Source organism: Cetorhinus maximus, chromosome 6, assembly GCF_964194155.1.
Source record: "Cetorhinus maximus chromosome 6, sCetMax3.hap1.1, whole genome shotgun sequence".
NCBI lineage: Eukaryota > Metazoa > Chordata > Chondrichthyes > Lamniformes > Cetorhinidae > Cetorhinus > Cetorhinus maximus.
Genome location: NC_135884.1, coordinates 18,801,179 through 18,828,510, shown reverse-complemented (window position 1 = coordinate 18,828,510; position 27,332 = coordinate 18,801,179). Strand labels below are relative to the sequence as shown.

General features: G+C 40.1%; 2 protein-coding genes across 3 annotated transcripts in view; one reads left to right on the top strand and one right to left on the bottom strand.

Annotated features, from left to right (window-relative positions):
- The window catches only part of LOC144681612 (uncharacterized), an 84,771-nt gene that overhangs the window by 37,505 nt on the left and 19,934 nt on the right, over nucleotides 1-27,332 (top strand). Inside the window, exons 1-3 of one of the 2 annotated variants that reach the window (XM_078543368.1) lie at nucleotides 12,212-12,412; nucleotides 14,361-14,778; nucleotides 26,914-27,299. In XM_078543368.1, the coding sequence (XP_078399494.1) occupies nucleotides 14,553-14,778; nucleotides 26,914-27,299 (612 nt within the window). In that variant the 5' untranslated portion in view covers nucleotides 12,212-12,412; nucleotides 14,361-14,552. Of the gene's footprint in view, nucleotides 1-12,211; nucleotides 12,413-14,360; nucleotides 14,779-26,913; nucleotides 27,300-27,332 lie in introns of those variants that run through there. The other variant, XM_078543369.1, reaches the window with a different exon arrangement.
- surf6 (surfeit 6) lies at nucleotides 215-11,182 on the bottom strand. Its single transcript, XM_078543370.1, has 5 exons — nucleotides 10,885-11,182; nucleotides 10,575-10,714; nucleotides 3,680-3,847; nucleotides 2,419-2,504; nucleotides 215-1,114 (listed from the first exon to the last, which is right to left on the bottom strand). Exons 2-5 carry the CDS (start codon nucleotides 10,672-10,674, stop codon nucleotides 428-430), a joined length of 1,041 nt encoding a protein of 346 aa, XP_078399496.1. The 5' UTR covers nucleotides 10,675-10,714; nucleotides 10,885-11,182; the 3' UTR covers nucleotides 215-427.

Genomic DNA, 27,332 nt, shown 5'->3' with positions numbered 1-27,332 from the left:
ATTATTTTTAATCTGCACGCCCATCATGCAAACGTGTTGACTTTGTTGGAATACCATTGTATTGATGCCAGTTACCCAAAGAGACCATTACTTTTATGCTTTTAACAGCAAGTGCAGTTCAGATTTGACTAGGGCAGAATTTGAATCTGCTAGATGAACCAAATTCTCCTGTTGAAAACATTGTTGTGTGACTACAAACCTGAAGCCAAATGAGTTACCATTTTAAAAATGCTGAAAATTTTTAATGTCAATAGAAAATCTGTTCAGATATTAACAGCACCAGGGTCCTTTACTCAACATATAGTTAAGAAAATCACTAATATGAGCAACACATCATCACTGTATGCTTCACACAAAATTGGACACACCAGGAACTGTGCATATTCAAGTGAGTCTTTTTTGGGCACATGAAAATTCAACTCTCCCCTCAAAGTTGGGCTTTTTTCAAATCTTCGGGTAGAATACGTCCCTTCTTTCTTGCCTTGTCCTTCTTCCGTTCTACCTTGGCGTGCTTCTTTTTCATTATATTACTTTTTCTCTTATTTTGACGATGTTGCATCTTTTCGACAACATGCTCTGTTCGTTTTTCCCAGCTCTTCTGCCGCTGGGATTTGAGCTTTTCCTTTCTCTTTAATGATGCTTTCAGCAGTTCTTCATTGTCTTTGATTTTCAGGCCTTCAGCTTTGTACAGAAGATTGGTCCACTTCATCTTGGCTTCGACTTTCTTTGCTTTATTTTCATCTTTGCTCTTCAACTCTTCCATCTTATTCTTTTGGGCTTCCAGCCTAGTTAAGAGCTGCTTGTAGTTTTTGCCAGTCAGAGGTGTGATGCCACCTTTAATGTTCTGCCGTTTCTCTTTTTTCTTCAGCTTTTTGTCTTTAACTACTTCAGATGGCACGTCCACTTTATTGAAAAGTAGTTGCTCTTCCATTTTCTTAAATGTGTCTTTTTTCTCTGTATCTTGAGTCTTTGATGCAGAGCTGTCCTCCTGGACAGTTTTCTGTTTTTTCTTCATTTGCATCTCTTTCCGTTTTTGTTTTTTCCTTTCTCTCTTCTGCTTTCTGAGCAGGCGTTTCTTCTCTAATTCTTCAGGCAGCAAGCCATTTGGATTGCCCTGATGAAAAGCAAGCAACAGTACAATTGAGTAATGAAAAGGCAGTAAATTGAAATCTTTGCAGGGTAATGACAAGCTGGCAAATTGTGTAAACTCTTTAACTGACCTAAAATTTGAACACATTTATCTTTTTATCTGTAAATTAAACAGGGTGTGTACGGTTCAATATAGAAACAAAAGTTTTCAGTCAGCAAATCTCTGGTTTCAATCCCTTTACCACCAAATCATTCTTACACAAGAACTTTCTTTGAGAGAATTACCTTAAGCAGGGCATTATCTACCAAACTGCTAAATGTCTACCAGCAAGAGTCTTGTGTGAAAAGACTTCCCATCCATTGGAGTTTTACATGGCTGACTCTAGACCAATGAAAAAGAACCAGCCTTTCTTCTGTGACCAGCCTTCACTCAAAAGTCGGTCGCAATCGGTGGTTGACTTTTTTGAGTGTTCGTTTGTGAGCTTCCAAACTGCATAAATATCATCAGTGTACTCATTACCTTGGCACGAAGCGAAATTACATATAAATTTGTTCAGAGAGCAGAGAAAAGAAGCCTAAACTTACTCTGAATATACTTGTGTAGCAGAAGTTTTATTTCATAATTTCATGCCATCCCACCCAATCCCTTGTGTTTATTACATGAGGTGGTATAAATCAGTTTTCTATACAATGGGAGGCACTTCACAATAGTCTCCCATTATTAAGCACAGCATCCATTATGCATTTAAACCCTTTCTAATTAAGATCCCTACACGTAAATCTTTTTGCACTGTATTTCAATGTTTTGAACTATAGAAGTTTGCCAGGAGGAGAAATCTATACTTTAAAGTTCTAATTTAATTCAGTCTAATCTAATCTCTGACATCATCTGTGACTACAAGGTTTTTTGTGGAAACTTTCATACTGCAAAACAACAATGGCAGGACCATTTTAACAACAATCCAAATTAAATATTTTATAATCCCATTGCATTTTAGGCCACCAGAACTGTACTGTCAGATCTTTAAACATTCAAACTTTTGTACATATACTTTGAAATTTAAAAGTCCTGGGTATTAAATTTCGCAGTAAATGTAAACATTAGACTTTAAAAATGGGCAAACTTTTATATTCTAATCAACAATATCTTATTCCAAGTCCTGTAACAAGTAGCTTTCATTGCATCTGAATGGCAGTTTTCATTCCTTTTTCCTGTCTGAAGCAAGTTAAGTTGTGACCACTCCAGAACTGACCGACTGACTAGTTGTCTTTAAACATAACTCCAAGGACTCCCGCATGTAAAATTTAAGGCATTTCAAAATACCATACCTGCCCACGGCTTTCTTGAATTTTCTCATGTAGTCTCTGACGCAGAATGTTTACTGTTGAAAATGAACTCGTCTCCACGTTGCTGACTGAGAAAGCAAATCAGAAGTTATTATTTATAATCATCTGTGCCCTGAACTTACATTACCTATGTGAAAGCAGGAGCTTTAAACGATACAATCATTTCAAGGGACTTTTACAGAACATAATTTTGAGAATCTTCATAATTTTGAGAATCTACTTCATAACATTTTCAGTGTCATGGTGAAAGCATGGGTAGGCTCACAGCAAAGACGGAAGGAAATAAACAACAACTTTTATGGCATAATGAAACGTCCCATGGTGCTTCACAGGGGTATTATAAACAATTATGACACCGAGACACATAAGGAGATAATGGTCAGGTGATCAAAAACTTGATCAAAGAGTTAAGTTTTAAGAAGCGTCTTGAAGGAGGAAAGTGAGGTAGAGAGGCGGAGAGATGTAGGGAGGGAATTCCAGATCTTGGGGCCTAGGCAACTGAAGGCACAGCCACCAATGGTAGAGCAATTATGATTGGGAATGTACATGAGGCTAGAATTAGAGCAGTGCAGATATCTCAGAGGGTTGTGGGATTGGACGAGATTACAGAGACAGGGAGGGGAAAGATCATGGAGGGATTTGAAAACAAGAATGAGAATTTTAAAATCAAGACGTTGCTTGGAAGCCAATGTAGGTCAGTCAGCAGAGGAGTGATAGGGGAACAGGACTCAGTGCAAGTTAAGACAAGGATGACTTCAAGTTTACAGAAGGTAGAATGTGGGAGCTGGAGGTCTTGTGGCACAGTGGTAGTGACCCTGAATTCAAGACCCACTTCAAGACTTGATGGCCATTCATAACGTGGACAAACAGGTTGAATATCAACCTTTAAATTCTTCCAATATGCCTGATGGCAGGCAGTAAGAGCAGGAGAGTTTCCTGGTCAGCCATACTGCAGAAGGCAACGGCAAACCACTGCAGTACTTTACAAGCATAATCGTGGACCAATCCAATGGAAATCCATGGTCACCAATTCCCTGCTAGGGCATGGTAACTGGAGGAGGAGCAGGAGAATGTGGGAGACCAAACATGAGTGCATTGGAATAGTCGAGTCTAGAGGTAAAAAATAATAATAAAAGATACATAAGTGTTTAATCTAAGTACCTCATTTGTGAAACGAGATATATTTCACTACCCCAGTGGAGAATAGGGAAATAATACTCATTGTAAGATGTAGTTCACACACCTCTGGGACTTTGCTGGATATTGTTCTCTTTCATTCCACCTTCTACAGTTTTAGGCCGATCCCCACTCACTGGTCGAAAATTTTTCAGCTCCTTGGTAGTTTCCTTTCTTCTTTTCTTCCTCTTCTTTTTAGGTTGGGTCCTATCTTCTGAGCCCTCCCTTCTAGAAACTGAAGAGCAAACATAACCAGACATAATCTAAACAGGGCTCAAACTTTATTGAATTCGCAACATTTAGTCATTAACAATATCACCTGATTAGGGGATTTAGAAGTTATCATAGTAGTAATTTACAGAACAAAAACAAAAATACCTGGAAAAACTCAGCAGGTCTGACAGCATCTGCAGAGAAAGATACAGTTGACGTTTTGAGTCCGTATGACCCTTCATCAGTAATTTACAGAGCTATGTATTTAAAATCATTTCTCATTAATAAATGTTTAATCTAGTTTTATAAAACCCTATAAGACTGGGTGGTCATATTACTACTGAATTCAAGGCACGCATTTCAAAATGTATACAAATTGAAAATCAGTTGTTTCAAGTTTCCCTTTGGGATTTGAACAGCTCAGCATTTACCATCAGCTGTGTCATTACACTTTCTATTGGACCAACGCTTACTTTGGTAACTCGTTTCTTTTTAAAATATTTATAGAAACTCTTACTATTTGTTTTTATATTTCTGGCTAGCTTTCTTTCATACTGTAATTTTTCCCTCCTTATTAACCTTTTTGTCATTCTTTGCTGTTTCTTATATTTTGTCCAATCTGCTGGCCTTCCACTTATCTTTGCAGTTTAAGTTTCTTTAAGTTTTTCTTTAAATTTGACACTATCTTTAACCTTTCTAGTTAACCACAGATGGTGTCAGTTCCTTCGACTTTTTCTCACTCGTTGGAATATATCTATTCTGTGTATTCTGAAATATCCCCTTAAATGTTTGCCAATGCATCTCTATTAACCTATCCCTTAGTCTAATTTGCCTATTCTCTACAGCCAGATCAGTTTTCTTGCCCCCATAACTGCCCTTATTTAAGTTTAAAAACATTGCCTTGGACCAACTGCTCTGTCCCTCAAACTGAATGTAAAATTCAATCATATTATGATCGCTGTTACCTAGGGGATTCTTCACTATGAGGTCATTAATTAATCCCATCTCATTGCACAATACCAGGTCTAGTATAGCCTGCTCTCTGGCTGGCTCCAGAACATGCTGCTCTAAGAAACTATCCCAAAACCATTCTATGAAGTCATCTAGGCTACCTTTGCCCATCTGGCTTTTCCAGTCTACATGTAGATTAAAATCTCCCATGATTATCGCCTTGCCTTTCTGACAAGCTGCTATTATTTCTTCCTTTATGCTCCATCCTACTATGTGGTTACCATTAGGTGGCCTGTACACAACTCCAACAAGTGACTTCTTGTCTTTACCATTTTTCATCTCCACTGAAACAGTTTCCACATCGTGGTTTCCTGAACTTAGGTTATCCCTCTCTACTGTACTAATACCATCATTAACTAACAAAGCCACCCCTCCACCTTTTCGTCACTTCCTGTCCTTCCTAAATGTCCTATACCCTTTAATATTCAGGTCCCAATCCATGTTCTCCTGCAGCCATGTCTTTGTAATGGCTATCAAATCGTATTTACTTATTTCTATGTTCACTCTCAGTTCATCTGCTTTGTTTCAAATGCTTCAGGCATTCAGATATAGAGCCTTTAGTTTTTTTTTATCCTTTTTATAACCTCCAGATTGTTCTGCTGATTTACTGTTAGATTTGTACTCTCTATTCCTTCCTATCACAGTCTGTTTTTCATTTCCTGTCATAATACCTTTCTCTTTGCCTTGTCTCTAGTATTTGATTTACCAGATCTTGCCAAATTTGTACCTTTGCCCCCACAACTTAATTTAAAACCCTCTTTACTTCCCTAGTTATGTGGCTCGCAAGAATACCAGTCCCAGCATGGTTCTGATGTAGACCATCCCAATGGTACTGATCCCACTTTCCCCAGTGCTGGTGCCAGTGCCCAATGAACCGGAACCCACTTCTCCCACACCAGGCTTTCAGCCACGCATTCATCTCCCTAATCTGATTTGTCCTATACCAATTTGCACATGGCTCTGGTAATCATCCAGAGATTATGAACTTTGGGGTTCTGCTTGTTAATTTGGTGCCAAGCTCTTCATACTGACTTTGCAACACCTCCTTCTTTGTCCTGCCTATGTCGTTGGTACCAACATGGACCACGACGACTGGGTCATTCCCCTCCCATGGCAAGTTCCTCTCCAGCAGATGTTGCGAACCCTGGCACCAGGCAGGCATCACAGCCGTCTGGACTCATGTTCTTTGCTGCATTGAACAATGTCAATGCTTCTGACTATACTGTCTCCTACTATCACTACATTCTTTGTAATTCCCCCCACTTGAATGGCTTCCTGTACCACGATGCCATGGCCTGTTAGATCATCTACCTTGCAGCCCCCATACTCATCCAAACAAGCTGAAAAAAACCTCAAACCTGTTGGACAATTGCAAGGGCTGAGGCTCCTGCATTCCTGCCCTCTGGGTCCCTTACCTGCCTCATTTACAGTCACACCCAGTCCCTGGCCAAACCAGAAGAGTGTATCCTAAGGTGTGCGACCACCTCCTGGAATAAAGTGTCCATGTAACTTTACCCCTCCCTGATATGCCGCAGTGTCTGCAGCTCGGCCTCCAACTCAAAAACATGGAGTTGAAGTTCCTGCAGCCGTAAACACTTACTGCAGGTGTGATTGCCCTGGATCACACCAGTATCCAGAAGTTCCCAGATCCTGCAATCACAGCACATCAGCTGCCCTGCCACCTCCAATATGTGTTAATTAATAATTGCTAATTAATTATAATTAAGAAAGCCTACACCTCCCAATGGGTTTTGGCACTGCCAGTGAACTTTACAATACTGATAAAACAATACAGTACTTACAATACTGATAAAACTAATAATACCAGTTACTGGTTTGCCTGCTCCTTCTGCTGCACCCAAGTGGAAATCAAATACTGGAGGTTGAAAAAGAGTAGAAGAAAAAAGCACCTCCTCCCCTCCCTTCACCAAACTCCCCACTCAGCACACTACTTTTTGCAGTGAACCTTACCTAAAGTACCTCTTTCCCCTGTGCATCGAATTCCCACTTTGAACTAAATTCCCAAATACACTAGGTCTCTGTCTCACCCAGGACGAAGTCTCCCCTCTGACCATGTGCCTCTTACTGACCATGTGCTTTAAAAGTCCCTTTCTCTTATAGAGCTGTGATGAATCACTCTCTAACTTAGCTTCCTGTAACGGTAATCAACACCTATTCAGGAAAGGGCTTTCAGGTGATTGACAGGCAATTGCCACTAAGGCAGTTGGCTGTTTAACTAGGCTATTTAGCTTACTTAAAGGCTGCTAGTTCTAGGTCAGAATCTGACTTTTACTCTAAAAGATTTGAAAAAGATTTACCAGCTGAATTTCCACTTTGAACAAAATTCTCAAATACACTCACTCGGTCTCTATCTCACGCAGGCCAAAATCTCCCCTCTCTGACCTTGTGCCTCTTACATGATTCAATAAAAATGTTAATCTAGATTTGTTCTTTTCAGCTTTATGTTCCCAGCATTTGAGTTTTCATTTCAGAATTCCTAAATGGTCAATTTATATCAATGTATTTCAGCATTAAGTCCACAAAATTCACTCTCCTTGATCCTCTGTTTTCATTGGATAACCTCCAGCAACGCACCCTCAAACAGCTCTTGAATTCACTCCCTCTACACAACCAAATGCAAGTCTGTACAATGGTTTGTCAATGTTACAAGCTGACTCCACAAGTCAATATCCTCCCAGCACTATAGCTCACAATTTAACTTTCACCATACTCATGCTGTATCCTCCACATCCTCAGTTTATAATCAGGATGCAAGTTTTTTAATTCTTTCATGGATTGTGAGCACCACAGGCAAGGCCAGTATTTGTTGCCCAACCCTAACTGCCCTCGAGACAGTGATGGTGAGCTGTCTTCTTGCACCACTGAAGTCCATGTGGTGTAGCTACACCCGCAGTGCTGTTGGAAAGGAAGTTCCAAGTTTTCGACCAAGCGAATGGTGTATGGATTGGGGGGGGATCTTGCAGGTGGTGATGATCCTGTGCACCTTCTGCCCTTGTCCTCCCTGGTGGTAGAGGTCATGGATTTGGATGGTGCTGTCAAATGAAGCTTGGAGAGTTGTTGCAATGAATTTTGTAGATGTTACATACTGATGACTCTTCTAACTTCTGCCATGTTTATGTAACCTAAGTTTCCTTTTTGCTTTTGTATTTGTAAAATGGGAATATACAAAATACTCTGGATTCCACAATAAGAACAGAAAATGCTGGAAAAACTCAGCAGGTCTGGCAGCATCTGTGGAGATGCTCCCAATTCTGCTAGTTTTTCCAACATTTTCTGTTTATATTTCAGATTTCCAGGATCCACAGTATTTTCCTTTCATACAGAAAATGCTGGATATATGGACAGGTAGCATCTGTAGAAAGAGAAACAGTTATCTTTTCGGGTCAATGGGCTTTCATGGTCATTGATTTGAAACGTTAACTTTGTTTCTCTCCAAAGATGCTGCCTGACCTGAGTATTTCCAACATTTTCTGTTTTTATTTCACATTTTACTGCTGTCCCTTATGTAAGCCCATTATTTCTACCATACCAGTCATCTCCTCTACTATTCTGTTCACTTTTACCTATCAAATTGTAGCCAGAATATCCCCAGCAGTGATTTCTCTTTTAATACCCACAGTTACATCTGATGTCCCTCAAAAATCTATTTTTAGTTCTCTCCTTTTCCTCATCTGCATACTGTCCTTTGACAGCATCCTCCAGATTTTGGATCAGTTTCCACATAAAAAGGAAAGTAGGCACTTGGATAAGAAATTGGTTGAGTGACAGGAAACAGAGAGTAGTGATAAATGGTTGTTTTTTAGAATGGAGGAAGGTCTGTAGCGGAGGTCCCCAGGGGTCAGTGTTGGGAGCCTTGCTCTTCTTGATATATATACACCTAGACTGTGGTGTGCAGGGCATAATTTCAAAATTTGCAGATGGTATGAAGATTGGAAGCACTATCAACTGTGATAAGGATAGTCTTGAACTTCAAAGGGACATAGACATTTTGGTGGATTGGGCTAATAGCAGATGAAGTTCAATGCAGAGAAGCATGAGGTGATTCATTTTGGCAAGAAGAATGAGGACAGACAGTATGAAATAAAGGGAAAAACTCTAAAGGAGGTGCAGGAACAAAGTGACCTTGGTGTATATGTACATAAGTCATTGAAGGCAGCAGAGCATGTTGAGAGAACAGTTAATAAGGCATATAGTATCCTAGGTTTTATTATTAGGGTCATTGAGTACAAGAGTGAGGAGGTCATGTTAAACCTCGTATAAGGCACGAGTTAGGCCTCATATGGAGTACTGCGTCCAGTTCTGGGCGCCATACTTGAAGAAAGATGTGAAGGCTTTGGAGAGAGTACAGAAAAGATTTACAAGAATGATTCCAGGGATAAACAACTGTAGCAATGAGAATAGATTGCAGAGGTTGGGTCTGTTTTCCTTGTAGAAAAGAAGCTTGAGAGGAGACTTGATAGAGGTATTCAAGATCCCGAGGGATACGGACAGGGTAAATAGTGAGAAACTGTTCCGTCTCAAGAGTACATCAAGAACTAGAGGGGACAGATTAAAAATAATGGGCAAAAAGAGTAGAAGTGATGCGAAGAAAAAACTTTTCACCCAGAGGGTGGTTGGAGACAGGAACAAACTTCCTGAAAGGGTGGTGGAGGCAGGTTCGATTGAGGTATTTAAAAGGGAATTGGATTGCTACCTGAAAAGAAAGAATATGCAAGGTTACAGGAATAAGGCAGAGGAGTGGGATTAGGTAGATTGCTCTTTCAGTGAGCCAATACAGACTTAGTAGGTCGAATGGCCTCTAATGCACTGTAAAGATTCTGTGAAAGCTGACATCATCCTGTTGTACCTCTCTACCTCCTGTGTTGTCAAACTACTTGTCCAACATTCAGTCTTGGATGACCTGCAATTTATTCCACATAAACTGTGGGAAGACAGCAATCAGCATGTCAGTTATCGTCACACACACACACGACCTTTTGCAATGATTCTGTGCCCCATGTCACAGGCTGAAACAATATGTTCTCAACCCAGAGTGGAGATTCCAACCCCACATCCTCTCCGTCACAAAAATTGCCTACTTCCACCTCCCCTTGCTTCAATTCATCTGTTGCTGAAATCCTTATCAAAGCCATTGTCACCTCCAGACTCCAATCCCCTTAAACTTCAACTCATACAAATTGTTGTTGTCCTCATCATTATCAAGTTCAGCTTACTCCTGTCCTTGATGACCTACATTGTCTCCCAGGCCTTTAATGCCTCCAATTTAAAATTCTCATCCTCCTGTTTAAGTTATTTTTTGGCCTTTCCTATCTATGTCAAAGGAAGGGATATTATTAGGACAGATGACTAAAAGCTTGATCACAGGGGTAGGCTTTAAGGAGCATTTTAGAGGAGATGACAGAAATGGAGAGAAAAGTTATCTTGGGAGAAAATGTCAAAACTTAGGGCGTAGAAGGATGAAGGCGTGTGGTGTGACGAAGGAAGTGGGGGTGTGCACAAGAAGCCACGAATTCCAGGGGTTCCTAAGACTGGAGGAGGTCGCAGAGATAGGGAGGGCGAGCAAAATCAATTTGGTTTAGCCTAGGTGCCCAAAATATTAGTGTATTTTTGAATATCTAATTCAAACATTGCAACCATGCTGATTTCGTCCCTCATCGTTGTTCACCAGGAGACCCGGGTGATCCGCTCAAGATAACAATTTGTAACACAGGCCTTACCAAATTTTCGTTTACGCGGCTCCTGGTTCGGGGATGCACATATTTTGCTTCCCAAACTCTGAAAATACTTGTCTTTTGCAGCAAGGCTTGGATCAGCCATTCTGATTTCAACCCAACTGTATTTGATCCAGGTCTAATTCCTAATGGAGGGAGAAAGACAATCAGTCACCACGCGGCTAACAGAACTGCTCGGAAATGAAGCGTTGGAATAACTCGAGTCTTTTATGTGTGCAGTGGATTAAAAAACACAACTCATTGTCTTTGAGAGGATTAAAGAAGCGGGTTAACTAAAATTTGACTCAATATTCACCTTCACGCTGACCAATGTAGCTCCCGTGATGTCATCATTATGCTGCCAGCTTCTACTCCTCGGGCGCGTTAGGATCGCGTCACGAACTCACCGGGACTTTTAGCTTTTTCCAAGTGGCCTGGTTAAGGTATTGCAGGATGTCAGGGCCTACAGTTCATAAAGGGTTTCTTCACTTTTCACTCCAAGCTGGTGCCCACTGTGCTTGATTACCAGCACAGTAGGGTTGTCAACCCTCCAGGATTGGCCTGGAGTCTCCAGGAATTGAAGATCAATCTCCAGGACTCTGCTGTGTGCAATCCTGGAGAAAAGCCATGGTGACATTAAAAATGATTGTATTTTATCTGTCATTTCCTTCAAAGATTTCTCTTTACCAGATATAAAACTATTGAAAATGGGAAATGAAGGTTGGTTGGCTGACAGTCAAGCATTGCCCAATTGGATATGAGTTCTTGTGAACTCATTTACTTCATTGACCCTGACCTACCTGATATCTGCCTTTGAACATTTCTCCTACGCCGAGAAGTATCACAGTTAATATTGGTAGCTTGATCTGTACAGTCTGGGTTTTATTTATTCCATGCTTAAATAACATAACTGAAAATGCACAATAATAATACTGTTCACTTATTGGTTAATACAAACACTCCTACATCACGATCTTATTTTGTCACGTTGCAGTGAAGTGCACTTCCATAAAAGACAAGTAAAATACAGAACAAAATAAATACTGTTTCTGCACTGATACAGTTTATTGTCCTGAGTTAAATAGTTTTAACACAAAATTTAATTAGTATGGTAAAGATGAAAAAGGACCCATTTAAAATACGTAAAACCATACACAATGAGCCAACATTCCAGCAAAACATATAAATAGCCTAGATAGCACAGCTGAGAAGTTAGAGAAACTTAATTAAATGCAAATTAATTTAAATATATTTATTTTGGGTGTATTGTCAACGTTTAGGTGCACAACTTATAAATAAATAGAATGAGATATATATAAATTTTAAGGCTATTCAAACTTTTTTTTTTAAAAAAAAGAATGAACCATCTGTCTTATCTTAATTAGACCAAAAAACAGTGGCTCTTTTTCTCTAATCAGTGAGACTGGGCAGGTTAATGAGCCAATGTTCCAGCAAAACAGATATTAAAAAGCCCAGACAGCACAATTCTGAGAAGCTAGAGAATCTTATTTAAAAATGAAATGAAAATAAAAATGAAATTAATGTAACCATATTTATTTGGGGTGTATTGTCAACATTTAAATGCAGGACTTACGAATAAATATAATTAGATATATATTTTAAGGCTATTCAAACACTTAAAAACAATAAAGAGCCATCAGTTATATCTTAAATAAACCAAGAACCAGCGGCTCTTTCTAGTCAGTGAGGCTGGGCAGGTCCGTTTGCTGGTCCTCCTGTATCCCACAATTCTCAGAGAAGAAGCCGGCCGGTTGAATGGACTGACGGATGGACAGGATGTGTCGAGTACTTATTGTGTTAGAGACACCTCGCAATGAGTATAGGTACAATATTTTAAATATTTATATGTATTGATCATCAGCAGTGCCTTGACCCTGACTGGAGTCCGCCGGCCGGGCTTTGTAGCCTCGAAGAGCTGTGGCTGAGTCAGGAGAGCTGGTGCCTTTCCATCATCAACCAGAATAAACTTCCTTCTTCCCCCATGCAGAGAAACTCGAGCGGCTGCTCCCGAATCCAAATTAGTAACAGGACCAGAGTCCTGCAAAACAACAGCAGCAACTTCCTATAGCGCCTTTAACCCAGAAAAAAAAATGTCCTAAGGCTTTACAGGAGCTCCGGGGGCTGGAGAAACCAAGGGTAATATGGGGGGTGGGTGACCAAAAGCTTGGTTGGAGGGTCCAAGCTGTATTTGAAATGAGGAGAGAGAGAGAACAGGTTTTGGGGAGTGGGGGGGGGGGGGGGGGGCGGGGGTTTATGAAATAATGAGTTAAGAGCCATGACGGAGTTATAACAATAGAGTTATTGATTTGGATGTGCAGGGAGATCTAAGTTCTAGGTGTGCTGAACGTGGGTGAGGGATGGGAGATTGGCCAGCAGAACGTTGGGCTGGAGGTGACATAAATGAGGATTTTAGTGGCTCAGTTAGAGATGGAGATGGCTAATGTTACAGAGGTAGAGGTGATGGAGAGAATTTGGGGGTGAGCAGCATTGCTCAGTGTCAAGCAGGACTCTGAGTTTGTGAACAGTTTGATTCATGCCAAGTAAGTAGCCAGACAGGAAACAGAGTCAGTGGTAAAAGTATGGATTTTGTGACAGAAGTTGAAGGTCTGGTGTTCTCAATGTTTACCTGGAGGAAGCAATGTTGCACCCAAGATCAGGTATCAGACAAGCAGTCTGATAACTAAGAAGGGGATCAAGAAAGCTGGTGCAGAGACAGAGCTGAGTGTCATCAGCATACATGTGGAAGCCGATCCTGTGGCTTTGGATGGCATTGTAAGGAACAAACATACTTAGATTTGAGCCATGTGCCTAATTTTGGAATTGTTTTTATAATGCTGTATGCTGCTAAGCTATGGGGTTTCATGTTAAACTCCTGCACCTTGGAGGACTTGGCTTTTGCTAACCTGTGCTTGAGCTGTTTGGACTTGGGTAAGCAAAATGTGTCTTGACAACCAAAAAAAGTTCTGTAAAATGCAATCACGTTCTGTGGCAAAATCCATGAACTACATATTCACTCTCTAGTAACTGCTTACCTCTATCTCAGGGAATATTTATGTTCAAATGCAGCAATAGGACTTGAGCATATAATTTAGGTTATCACCCCAATGCAGTCACTGCATTCTAGAAGTAAATCAATTTACAGTGTTTTGGGGTCTTTAGCTATATGCTATATAAATATTAGTATAAAAAAGGCCATATCTGCCTCCTCCAGGCATTTGGTTCCAATAGATTTAGTGTGATTGTTGGAGTGGAAAAACCTGATTTGCTTTTTGTATGTGAGAAATTCTCATATTTCACAATTTATTTTGGAATTCTGGAAAGCCATTCACAGAGGTCAGGAACTTTTAACACATCAGCCAATCATGGAGGAGCAGGGCACAATAGAACAGTGTATTAATTGTGCGCCATCTGTAATAGTCCCATTACATAAAATTATACCCAGGCACATTATATAAATGCACATTGAGGAACAGTGAAGCATAAAACTTACTTCACTCTGAGGAAAGCCTTCCAAGTTCATTCAGGAACTAATGGGTCATTTTCAATTATCTTCCACCCCAGTGTATCTACAGTAATTTCACTGTGTTTCTTCTGTGCATCATTTGTAACTGCATGTGTATTGACAGTAGTTAGTATTTCCCATTCTGTACTTCATAATTCTTAGTGCCAGCCATTAGCTTTAGTCTATATTTACTTTCAGATTAAAAATGCAAAAAGAATCTAACTGGAGTCATCCTGATAATTACTGAATTTTCATCTTTTTCCCTGAAGGTTTTTGAGGCCCAATCAGCACCTTCCATAATCTAGATCTCTGGGACAGTGCTGAAATCAGGAATTTGACAAAGAAATCCCTTGTGACCAAAAACAGAGCGAATTTAAATAGTGGCAATGACTGCGAAGATTAATGCACTTGGAATGGACTAAAATAATTGACTTCTACATCATCCAATACAGAAATCACAAATGGCATTGCTTCATGCAGATCAAGACACCGAGAGTGCGGAACCTGCTTCAAATCAAATTATCACGAAGATTCCCAAAACTTTAAATCGCAGAAGGTCAAAACTGATTGTGCACTTGGATTTAAATAACACAGTCCTCTTGTCTGACACAGTTACTAGACAAGGACCCAGGAAAGCTCTTAGTTCCTTTCTAACCACTGTTACTTGGGGCCGGATCAACCAGGAAGGTAAGAATCATTATTATGTAGCAGCAACGATTTTTTTTCATATGGCTGGGTAATCATTTATAGCTCGATGACGAGGTTAACTATCCAACAAAATAATCTGGAGGAAAAAGATAAATATTATTTTTTCCAGATAACTTCAGTGGTAAGTAAAGGAGCCATTTACAGAGAGCTGGAAGTAATATACTGGTTCCTTGTTACAAATTTTTTGTTATATCAAGTAATCATACCCCATATTCGGGGGTTTGGCTTAACTTCCAAATATCTAGCCATATGAATAGCATAACTCAGGATCATAACAATGCAACCTTACAAAAACTATATTACTGCATCTGGAAATGCATTACAGAAAACTCCTTAAAAATTCCTGCCTGTTATCAGTTGTGCTTTCAGTCTGAACATGTTTCCCAGCAGTAGAAACTCTGGTAATGGAGTTGGTGAGTGCAGCAGGTTTCTGGGGAATGTTCTTTTTTGATTGACAGTTCTGTACCCAAAAACTTCCTAAAACTGGGTATGATATACTTTTGCTAGTTCACCAAATCTCCTCTCGTAGTACCGCTATAGGTTCATTAATGTCCTTTAAGGAAGGAAACAGATCTGGTATACTCTACATACGACTCCAGTCTCCAGTTCTACACTACATGATAGGCTCTTAATACCCTCAGGGCAATTAGCTATGGGAAATAAATACTGACAAAAATAAAAGTCTTAGCCTTTATTTTATTTATAGCTTTTGGAAAAACTTTAATTCCAGCTGATCCTAAATTTTAGTTTTGGAAAAAAAATTCAGTCAAAAAAAATTGTTTATTGCAAGTTTTCATTCTAGTTTATCCGTTTGACACAAGGCTACAAAAATATTGAGAAGTAGTAAACTGGGACTGGAATAATGGTTGAAGTGTTAATCATCCGTTTCAACTCCCAACACTGGAGAATGACTGATCAGCATTGATTTAGTTCTAGAAATCATGTGTAGGATGGTGTTCTACTCTGAGCTGAACTTTAAAACCCACACCCCAGCCCATCAGCAATGGCCCACTAATTCTACCTCTGCAATGAGTATCAGACATTGGGAGAAGAGTTTGTGCAAGAGGGTCACTCATGGCTGGAAAATTAGGTTTTGAGGGAACTTTTTGAAGGTAGAGAGAGCTATAGCAAGGAAGAGGATTCTAAGGTGCAGAGAATGTGATAAATGCAAATCCCAATTCCCCTGTCTGACTCAAAGTCACAGCTAACTGTAAATGAAAGAGTAGACTTGATCTGACTTGACAGAATACAAAATTTAAAATGATCTGAAGCCCTATCGCTTGTGAATTAGGCTGTGGATAATCATTCAAATTGACATATTATTTCCTCTCTAACTCACTGCCAGCTCTGTAATTTTTTTTATTCGTTCATGGGATGTAGGTTTCGCAGGCTGGGCCAGCATTTATTGCCCATCCAGAATTGCCCTTGTTTAGAGAGCATTTAAGAGTCAACTACATTGCTGTCGGTCTGGAATCACATGTAGGCCAGACCAGGTAAGGGCGGCAGATTTCCTTCCCTGAAGAACACTAGTGAAGCAGATGGGTTTTTACGACAATTGGCAATGGTTTCATGGTCATCATCAGACTGTCTATAACTCATTCCCAACTTTCTAGTGCTCTGTATAGCTCACTCTCATCCCTCTAAAACTCTGTATAACTTGCCATAGTTCCTGTAACACACTGAAACTCTGTGTAACTCACTGCCAGCCCTCTAATTTGTATGTAACACAGAGGATGTTAGGACCTAGGGGAAGAAAAAAACAAAACCAACCAGTCAGTCTCCTTGATCAATCTACAAACATCCAGGGACTATTGTCCACCGTTGGTTTTGTAACAAATTTCAAAATTGAATGATATCAGATTCTTTCTAGTGATTTCTTCTTCTGTTCGTTAATACTCAATTACACACACTCCTGGTACAGTTGCATTTCTAGAGTGTGTGCAGTGTGCTACAGATAAAACTAAGTAGCTCAAATTCTGTCCCAGCAATGCCCCAATCCTCTTTCCTTAACCTGAGTCACCAGGCTCATAACTGTGTAGAGGGAAGGAATACGTCTTGGAGAATCGGGCCATGAGATCTTAAATTGTTTTCTTTGACAGGCTCTGACTTCAAGGTTTTCAAACACGAGATTTACAACGTTCTCAGTTCTTGTGTCACAGACATACTGGGCTTTGAACAGCATCAAGTAGCAACCTGACCAGGGTAGGAAAGTTAGTTAATTTATTTACTTGGCAAGAGTATCTCCAGGGCTGCCTGAACTGGGGCACATGTGTTTCATGGAGATAGGCAGGTGGCAGCTGGGAGCTGTTGCCTGATTACAGGGCCAGAAGTGATGGTCTTTTGGCCACTTGTATTGGTAAGGTTGATGCCTTTTGCTGCAGATCTGTTTTGACCTGTCAGTTTCGGCTGTTTCAGAAACTATTGATACAGTAGAGACCTCCAGCTGGTATTGTTAGTTTGTATATGCTTATTGGCTTCACCCATCTGGGGAGGAGCAGGACATGGCAACCTACGAAAGACAAATTTACAAGAATGCCTGTGAAAAATCCTTAGATTTCAGGGGTCCATTTCGATATCATGAGTGAGGCTCAGTTTTACATAGAAATCGCATCGCTTGTGATAAATTTATAAGAGTTGGCATGTCTGTATTGTTTTGACATTTCCTTTTTCATTCAACAAGAAGCCAAAATTTTGACCCATAATATTGCCTCAGCACTCAATGCCTAATTGAGATGTCAGTCAAACCACCTACTGCCCTGCTAGATGTGAGCTCCCTTAGCAGCGCACACTGTTGGGCTCACAGGAATTAAACAATTCCAGTATTTTAATCTAATCCAACTGGGATGCATTAATCAATCTCAAACTGAAGTGGTTGGTTAAAAATAAATATTCTGCTTAGAAGCTTCACCTGGGCTGAATTCTTTGTGATAAATCCAAATGCCTCCCAGATACTGCATATTATGGATTTAATCTCTGCAGAGCTAAGATTAACTTAATCATAGTATTAACTAAAACTCCTCTTGGGATAAAATAGTCAAAAATTTTGAAATGTTTACACCTTCAATCGAATCAAAGCAACTACTCTCCTTGAACAAGTTTCACCTGTTCTCCTGACTCCAGTGAGTAACATTCCAACTTCTGAAGAGAAAGAAAAATCCACCAACACCAATTTCACTTTGGAGAAGGATTTCTGAGAGCACCCAAGATCACATTCTCAAGTGAGTGGGAAAGATGTTAAAGTACAACTGCTGGGTAAATGTGCTCCACATTTTCCTCAAAACTAAAGAAGGAGGTTGGGGAACATTTAGGTTTCTTTGTCTTGGTGGTTTATGGCACTGTCAAGCCATTCCCTCAAGGCAAAAGAAAAAGATATGATGGTTATGTTGACTGCTCTGCAAACTTGTAGGCTTCTGTTATTCACTCATATATTCATCATTCAAGGATTCTGCCTCAATGTATAGTTTCTCTCACTAGAGATGATTTTGATCTAATTCTAGCAAACAATATAATACATGTAGTGGTGAATTTATTGAGGAATGGAAACCACAGTATGGTTAAATATTTTTTCTGGTGCTGAGCGCTGGATGATGAATTTTAAAAATAGAAACATCAAAGGATTGAGGAATAAAGTAAAAGAAATTATCTGAGAAGTATCGCTGAAAGATTTCTCCAGAGGAGAAAGCAGAATACTCTTAAACTAATATTGAATTTAATTCACCAAAATCTATTCACTTATCACCCAATGCTCACTGACCTAAATTGGCTCCTGGTCTAGCAATGGCTTGACTTTCAAAATTCACATCCTTGTTTTCAAATCCATCCATGGCCTTGACCCTCCCTATCTCGCTAATCTCCTCTAGCCCACTGATATATCTGCACTCTTCTAATTGCTTCCTGATCATCTCCAATTTTAATCGCTCCACGATTGATGGTTGTGCCTTCTTCTGCCTAGGTTCTGGGCTCTGGAATTCCCTCCCCAAACCCCCCTAACTCTCCATCTTTCTTTCTTCTCTTAAGGCGCTCCTTGAAACCTACCTTTTTGACCAAGATATTGGCCATCTACTCTGATATTGCCTGATGTGACTCTGCGCCTAATTTTGCTTTATAACATTCTTGTGATGCACTTGGGACATTTTATTATGTTAAGGTGCTCTACACCCAACAAAAAATATCCAAATGTAAGAGGAAAGAAGTTTACTTGCTAGGGCCAATGTTAGGCCACTTTCACCCTGCTCTGAATGCAGAAAATGGAACACAATTACCACAGTCCAAATGAATTTTCTTTAGGGCCATGAATGAGATTTATTTATAATAACCACATAGTCATTTCCTAGAGTGGGTAATGGGGTCGGGTAGGTAAGGTAAATGGGAAGGGGTTAAGGTGGTAAGGTATGGGTAAGGTAAGTGGGCAAGGGATAGGGTGGGTAAGGGGGTATGGTGGTAAGGTATGGATGGGTAAGAGGGTAGGGTGGGTAAGATGAGTGCGTGGGGTGTGTGAGGTGAGTAGGTAAAGGGGTCGGGTGGCAGCTGGGTAGGGTGGTAGGTGGTACAGTTGTGAGGTCAGATCAGGGGGAGTTGGGGGACCTAGGGGTAGTCGGGTGGTGAGGACCAGTCAGGTTGGGTTGGAGGAGAGCCAGAGGGTCAGGGGCTAGACGAGTGCTGAGGTCCAGTCAGGTCGGGGGGGGGGGGGGGGGGGAGGGGGGAGAGTCGGAGGTTCGCGGGTGGGGGGGGTGTTGAGGGGGAGTCAGGGTGGTCAATGTGAGTGATTGGGTAGTCAGTTGTATAGTTACCAAGGAATTAGACTAGAATTTTTCTGTCTAACATTCTGTCTAACTGTCCAAACTCTCCGACTCTGGCTCAGAGTTGGAGACCTTTTCAGAGGGTCCCAGGGAGCAGAGGAATTGCCATCAGAAGTTCAGTCTTCTCAGGCAGTTGGCAATTCCTGCACAGTCATTGCGTTGGGACTTCGAGGGGTCCCATAATGCATCTTGGGGGCTACGCCTGGTCTCCAATTATTTGGAGACCGGAAGATCTGGGCCGTAGTCTCATCTTGGCCTTCTCTTCAAACCAGAAAATAGTGGTCGTGCCATTGTCCGGGAGGAGAGAGTGGTTACTCTGCTGTACACAAGATCACCTTTAATCCAGCTTTAAAGGCCTAAAATTTCAGGATTAGTACAATGTACTGCTAAACCTGAATGTCCTAAAACACAGCTAGATAAACTACTTGCACAATAATAAACTGGGGGTTATTCATCATGCTTTGCACAAGCTAAACAGACAATTCCATGATGGCTGAAAGCAATTCAAAACAATTAAAATAGTAAAAAAAAGAAAAACAACCAAATGACAAAAAAGAAGCAAACTTGGTTGAGCAGTGTATAGGAACTTATATAGCTTAACATAGTAAATTGCTTAACAAAAAATTAAGATGTTATGCGTAAAAAAGATCCAAGAGATTAGAATAGTGAAAGGTGTTTAACATAATAACAATTTGCATTTATATATCATAATCTATAAATATTTTCTGAAAATCTTTGAGTTGGTAAAGCCCTCACACCACCCCACAGCCTATGAAATAAATGGGTAACACCTGGCATTCTTCCTCCCTGATTTTTTGTAAATGAAACGTTTCCTTGTTTCTCTTGTTTAAAAGGAAATGATATTGCCTCTTTCCTTCTAGCTAAAAGAAGTACTATTTCCTCCATCAATCTAGAGCAAGGCTAAAACTCTGCTGCCTGTGTCCTAACTTGCACCAGATCCTGTTCACCCATCATCCCTGTGCTCACTGATCTAAATTGACTTCCGGTTAAGCATGCCTTTATTTTAATTTTTCATCTGTGTTTTCAAATCCCTGCATGTTCTTGCTCCTCCCTATCTCTGTAACCTCCTCCAGTCAACACCCCTCAAGGATCTCTGTGCTGCTGTAATTCTGACCCTTGATTCTCCTGGGCCCCAAGCTCTTATAATTCCCTCCCTAAAACGCTCCGACTCCCTACCATTCTTTCTTCCTTTAAGATGCTCCTTAAAAACTACCACTTTGACCAAGCTTTTGGTCATCTTTAATATCTCCTTACATGAAATCCTCTGGGCCAGATAATACACATTCTAAGATTCTGAAGGAGCCTGAGGAGAAAATTTACAGTGCACGAGTTTTTGCTATAAAGGAATGCTGCTGCACAGGACTGGCTGAGAAGAACTATCATATTAACATCGTTTATCAAAAAACTATCAGCTTAAATTTGCCTAACAGACCTTGATTTTGAATACCATACAAGTGAAATAGATAGTGAACCTGTGTGTGGTACAGTTTGATTGGCTTTTTAGAGATATTTGATAAAAATCTGCATGCAAGATTTCCAGTTGAACTAAACTTCACAGGAATTGAAGTAGAACACGGACAACATGAAAGCTGGGCATTTGGCTCGACTAGTCCCTGTGATGTCTATCCACCTTATGAAAAGTAGTTTCAATCCCTCTGCCTGCTCTGTTTGCGTATCCTTTTATTTTGATTTTCTCCAAAGACCTACCTAACTCATGGCTAATATAGAAACAGAAAATACTGGAAATACTTAGCAAACCTGGCAGCATCTGTGGAGAGAGAAGCAGAGTTAATGTTTCAGGCCTGTGACCTTTCGTCGGAACTGGGGAAAGTTAGACATGTAATAAGTTTTGAGCCAGTGAAAGGAGGAGGGTGGGAAAAATAACAAAAGGGGAGTTCTGTGATAGGGTGGAGAGCAGGAGAGATTAAATGACAAAGGGTTTCTGGTGCAAGGCGAAAGGGACTGATGATGGGATAAGTAAAAAAACAAACAGTGTGTCTAGAGGAGGTGTGACTGACAGGATCCTGAATAGCTACCATCCAAAAGCAAAGGAGGAAAAGAGCGAAAAAGAAAACAAACCTGCAAAGAAAAACAAAACAAAAAATGGGACAGAGGTCACAATCTAAAATTGTTGAACTCAATTCTCAATTGAATTGAATTCCAAGTGTGGAAGGTTGTAAAGCACTCAGCCGAAAAATGTGTTGAACCTTGTAGGAAAACTGCAGGAGGACAGAAAGGTCAGAATGAGATCAAGGTGGAAAAGTAAAGTGGCAGGCGACTGACAGTTCAGTCATGCTTGCGGACAGAACTGATGTGTTTTGCAGAGCGATTGCTGAATCTGCTGTTGATTTCTTCAATGTAGAGGAAATCATACCATATGCAGCAAACACAGTGTACTAAATTGAAAGCAGCACACATAAATAGCTATTAAGTAGATAGTTGATATAGTCCCTAATAGTGCATTCCACAACCTCACAGTCCTTTGTAAAAGTACTTGTCTTACTCACTACATATAACCTTAGTGAAAGTGTTCTTGAAGGAGGTGTAATGTCAGAATCAGCTGAGATTGCTGATTGTAGTCATGGATGGGGTCAATGCTTCGGCCCCTGTTGATTTGTAATTTACATTAATAATTTGGATATACAAAACCTTGTCAGATTTGTTGATTGCACTAAAATAGGGAAAAAGCAGCAGGGACAGAGTATGTAGCAAAAGATTTATAGAATAATTGGGCTGTACTGTGAATTGTCCAGAAAATTGATGATTACATTTAAATGTACAATACTGAAACTGCACCATAACTTACGATATGAATGGAATTGAACCACAGAGGGAGATTTACAAAGTGGCTAATCGGGGTGCATCACTTTTGATGCCTAGGCAATGTGGTGAACTAATTTTTTTTTAAGATTTACCCAGAGTATGCATGTGTGCACACGTACATGTTGTTCAATTACCCACTACCCACCTATGATTAACTGACAGTCCAGGTCATTGTTCATCAATAAATAAAAAATGTAGGCAGCCATGATTCAGAATTGAAGTGACATAGCAACAGGAGCTGGACCACTTAGCCCCTCGAGCCTGTTCACCGTAACACCTCAATTGTACCACCTCATAATCTTCCAAGCCCTAGGTAATACAAGCTTAGTGCTATGCAACCATTCCTTATAATGTAACCCTTTCAGCCCTGATTCCATCTGATGAATCTGTGCTGCATTCCCTCCACGGCCAGTGTATTCTGTGAAGTATAATGTCCAGATGTGATGCAGTAGTCCAGATGTATTCTACTCAGAACTTTTCCAGCTTTAGAATAGTTTCTATTCCTTTGTATTCCAGCATCCTTGAGATGCAGGTTACCATTCTACAGCCTTTAAAATTATTTATTGTGTCTGTTCACTGGTTTTCAGTGTTTTCTGTACATGAATCACTAAATCTCTCTGCTCACCAACAGTTCGTAGTTTCTCGCCATTTAGAAAATACTCTGATCTATCTTTCTTGGGTCGATAGTGGATGATATTGCATTTCCTCACATTGAATTCCATCTGCTACAGTTTTGCCCAGTCACTTATCAATGTCACTTCGCAACTGTTTGTTCCCGTTTCCATTACTTATTGTGCCACCCAACATAGTCTCATTAGCAAACTTGGATGTACAGCTCTCTATTCCTTTGTCAATGTCATTTGTAAATATAATGAAATGCTGAGACCCCAGTTCAGATCTCTGGGGACACTATTAGTTGCACCTTGACAATCAGAATACATACTATTAACCCTATCTCTGCCTCCTACCTCCTAACAAATTCTCTACTCGTGCCAAAAGGTTGCCTCCAATACTATGTGCTTTCGTTTTTCTAATGGTCGTTTGCATATGTAACCCTTTCCTGTCTGATCCACTTACCTTAATCAGTAAGAAGATGTGTAATCCACTTATTTTTGACTTATTAGCCTTCTGTGATAATTTCTTTATGTTGTGTTGCAATAAATGTTACAATAAATCTGTTATAATAAGTAAGGACAGTCATTGGAACCACTTCCTTTTCCACTTGCACAGAATTTTTTGGTTTGCTTTTTAAAAATCAACCAACTAAAAAGAATTAAGATCAACATTGAAGGCCTTCTGATATTTTTCTCTCATTTCAGCTGCTTTGAAAATAGTTTTGGTTTCAAAATGATAATTACTGATGTTGCCTAGTGAGAATGGCAGCAAGTTATATTTTTTAATCATGTAAATGAGTAATCTGGCCTAGGTTGGTAATATTAACTGATGTTCACTCAGCTCCGTTTTGTTGGCTGGACTGGGAAATCTTTAAAGTTGAATCTTTATTAGTACTGGACTCATAAAATTAAATTTGAAGACCATAGGCTATGTTTTTATGGGCACCAGTTATCACCTATCATTTACCCAAAAGACCATCACTCATGTATGCCCATCCACCCTTTTATTTTTGAAGGTGAAACTCTTTAAAGGAGAGATTGATCAAGCGCAAGACACCTGAGCCAGTGTAAGTGAATAGCTGGCTATCTTGGTACAGTTCTTGCAGTTGACAGAATTTAAGGTCCAGTGTAAACTTGAAAAAACCATTCAAACAGTGGATTAGGTCAATACGGTTGAGAAGAAATAAGGTAAAATTGCGCAATACCTTTTAGAACAGCCTTTTCCTCATGATGGAGTATGATTTGGTGTTAACAGTAATAGGGAAGGATTTAAATGTGGCCAATAGGGGGCAGTTTCATATCACACAGGAGTGGAATGATCATATATTTGCAGCTAAAAGAGTTTTACCTATCAGACACCCTCTTAGTTCACATATCCAGCTATGAAAAATATTATGTAAGTATGATGAATATTTGACTGTTAACAGTGCAGACATCAAAATGAAAATCAATTGTTCCAAAATCATTTAATTACTGATCAATCTTGAATTCTATCTCTATACCGTAGACTTTAGTCACAAATTAGAAAGGGATAACTAAACTAATTGGTTTGTACGATGAAAAAATATTTTGCAGGTTTCCGTTTAGCTGACATAAGACATAAGTTTTGTAGCTTGATATTTTGCAACCTGTAGTTTTCAAATGTGTGAAGATGACATGTATCCTACTTAAAAATCAGTTTTGTTCTGGTAGTGTGGAATATGCATGCTAATATGCCAACAGACAATGAAGCACTTAAGGTAATAAAATAAAAACAGAAATACCTGGAAAAACTCAGCAGGTCTGGCAGCATTGGCGGAGAAGAGCAAAGTTGACGTTTCGAGTCCTCATGACCCTTCAACAGAACTAAGTAGAAATAGGAAAGGGGTGAAATATAAGCTGGTTTAAGTGGGGCTGGGGGGGGGGGGGGGGGTGGGGGGGTGTTGGGACAAGCAAGCAGTGAAAGGAGGAGATAACCAAAAGATGTCACAGACAAAAGAACAAAGAGGTGTTGAAGGTGGTGATATTATCTAAAGGAATGTGCTCATTAAGAGTGGAGAGCAGGACAAGCAAGGTAGCTCTAGTGGGGGTGGGGTGAAATAAACGATGGGTGGAATACATTTTAAAATAATGGAAATAGGTGGGAAAAGAAAAATCTATATAAATTATTGGAAAAAACAAAAGGGAGGGGGAAGAAACGGAAAGGGGGTGGGGATGGAGGACGGAGTTCAAGATCTAAAGTTGTTGAACTCAATATTCAGTCCGGAAGGCTGTAAAATGCCTAGTCGGAAGATGGGGTGCTGTTCCTCCAGTTTGCGTTGAGCTTCACTGGAACAATGCAGCAAGCCAAGGACAGACATGTGGGCAAGAGAGCAGGGTGGAGTGTTAAAATGGCAAGCGACAGGGAGGTCTGGGTAATGCTTGCGGACAGACCGAAGGTGTTCTGCAAAGCGATCACCCAGTCTGCGTTTGGTCTCTCCAATGTAGAGGAAACCGCATTGGGAGCAACGAATGCAGTAGACTAAGTTGGGGGAAATGCAAGTGAAATGCTGCTTCACTTGAAAGCAGTGTTTGGGCCCTTGGATGGAGAGGAGAGAGGAAGTGAAGGGGCAGGTATTGCATATTTTGCATTTGCATGGGGAGGTGCCGTAGGTGGGGGTTGAGGAGTAGGGGGTGATGGAGGAGTGGACCAGGGTGTCACGGAGGGAACGATCCCTACGGAATGCCGCCGGGGGGGGGGTGAAGGGAAGATGCTGCCAGACCTGCTGAGTTTTTCCAGGTATTTCTGTTTTTGTTTTGGATTTCCAGCATCCGCAGTTTTTTGTTTTTATTATTAAGGTAATAAAATAGTTGGCTGAATGAATTGTCTGAAAAAGTGCTACTGCAGACAAGAGCTCAGCATGATTTTTATCTCACCAGTGAGTTTTTCACTGGCCTGCATCACAAAAGAAATAAAAATTGTATCAATTTCTTTAAAAGAGCATTTTGTTTCATAAATATAATACTACTTTAAATTCATTTTCTGGTTGGTAATCATTGTTTTAAGTTACATTCTTGGTAAAGAAGCAACTTTAGGTACAAATTGATATAATCCTAGGGTTCAAAATTGCAGAGATCTAACATGCAAGACCAGCTTTTTGGGATTTAGAGCTGTGAACCTTGGGATAAAAGCAGTGAAGATGAGGTAACTGACTGTAATCAAACCACTATAATGTTACATATGTTTACTTTCACACAGTCAGAATATATAACTGTAACTCTGGTTTTGTCACTCTTTTTCTCTCTGTCTTTCCCATAGAAGAACTTTAGATAGAAATGAGAGGCAAAAGGCTACAAGGATGGGTAGAAGGAGAGGTCATGGATAGACCAATAAGCTTAATGACTGAAGATGGAAGCATTTATTGGAAGAGATTGCTGCTGACAGAAAGTGGGTGATATGGATGGATAAGGGGATGCATGAAAGCAATAGGTAGATGTCAGGAGAGGTGGTTGGTGGCAGTGGATAGATAGAAGGAAAGAAAGTTGATGGTCAAGGTCAGAAGAAATAAGAGTTTGATGCTGCAGAGGGTATAGAAAGGGTTTCTCGCAATGGGTGGGAAAGTAGACAGCTTTGTGTGAGAGGTAAGAGGAAAGAGGATAGCTGGTGAACACTCTTGTTAAATTTTTATTCTGGTTATGTTAAATATGGACAGAATAAATAGGTGACAACTAAACTTTAGAAGCAACGATATTGTACTTTGGGCTACTTCCTATGAATTTATACAATATTTTACCTACTGTAGGTGATGAAAGTGCTCCCTGGCTAAATTAGAGCTTTTTTCAATACCACTGACAATGTGATATGGGTTAAACTGATTGAAATGTGAATTTTATTTCAGGAAAGTGGGAATGGCTGAGTAATGTACCTTCCTTGAACCCACCCTGTGATGGTGCTGTGAGCTACTATTCGCAGTTTGGGAAGCCGCTGGATTTCACAGAGACTAGTGACGGCTCTCTCTTTAAAAAAATTTTCACTGACCACCTACAGACGGTAGAGTGGATGGATACCTACAATGAGCTTCTGTCCATGACTGATGAAGATGGGAAAAAGTACCATCGAATCCTGCCATCTTTCTTTGAGCTGATTGATTATTTATCGTCACAAGGCAGAGAATTTGCTATAGTACTTCGAACATTTGGGTCGGATTTGAGTAGAACTTTAAAAACCATCCAGGTCACCCTGTCAGGTCAGCATCCTCAGTATCAACATCTTCAAATGAAACATGTAAGTGAAGTTCAATGTTCAATCAGATGCATG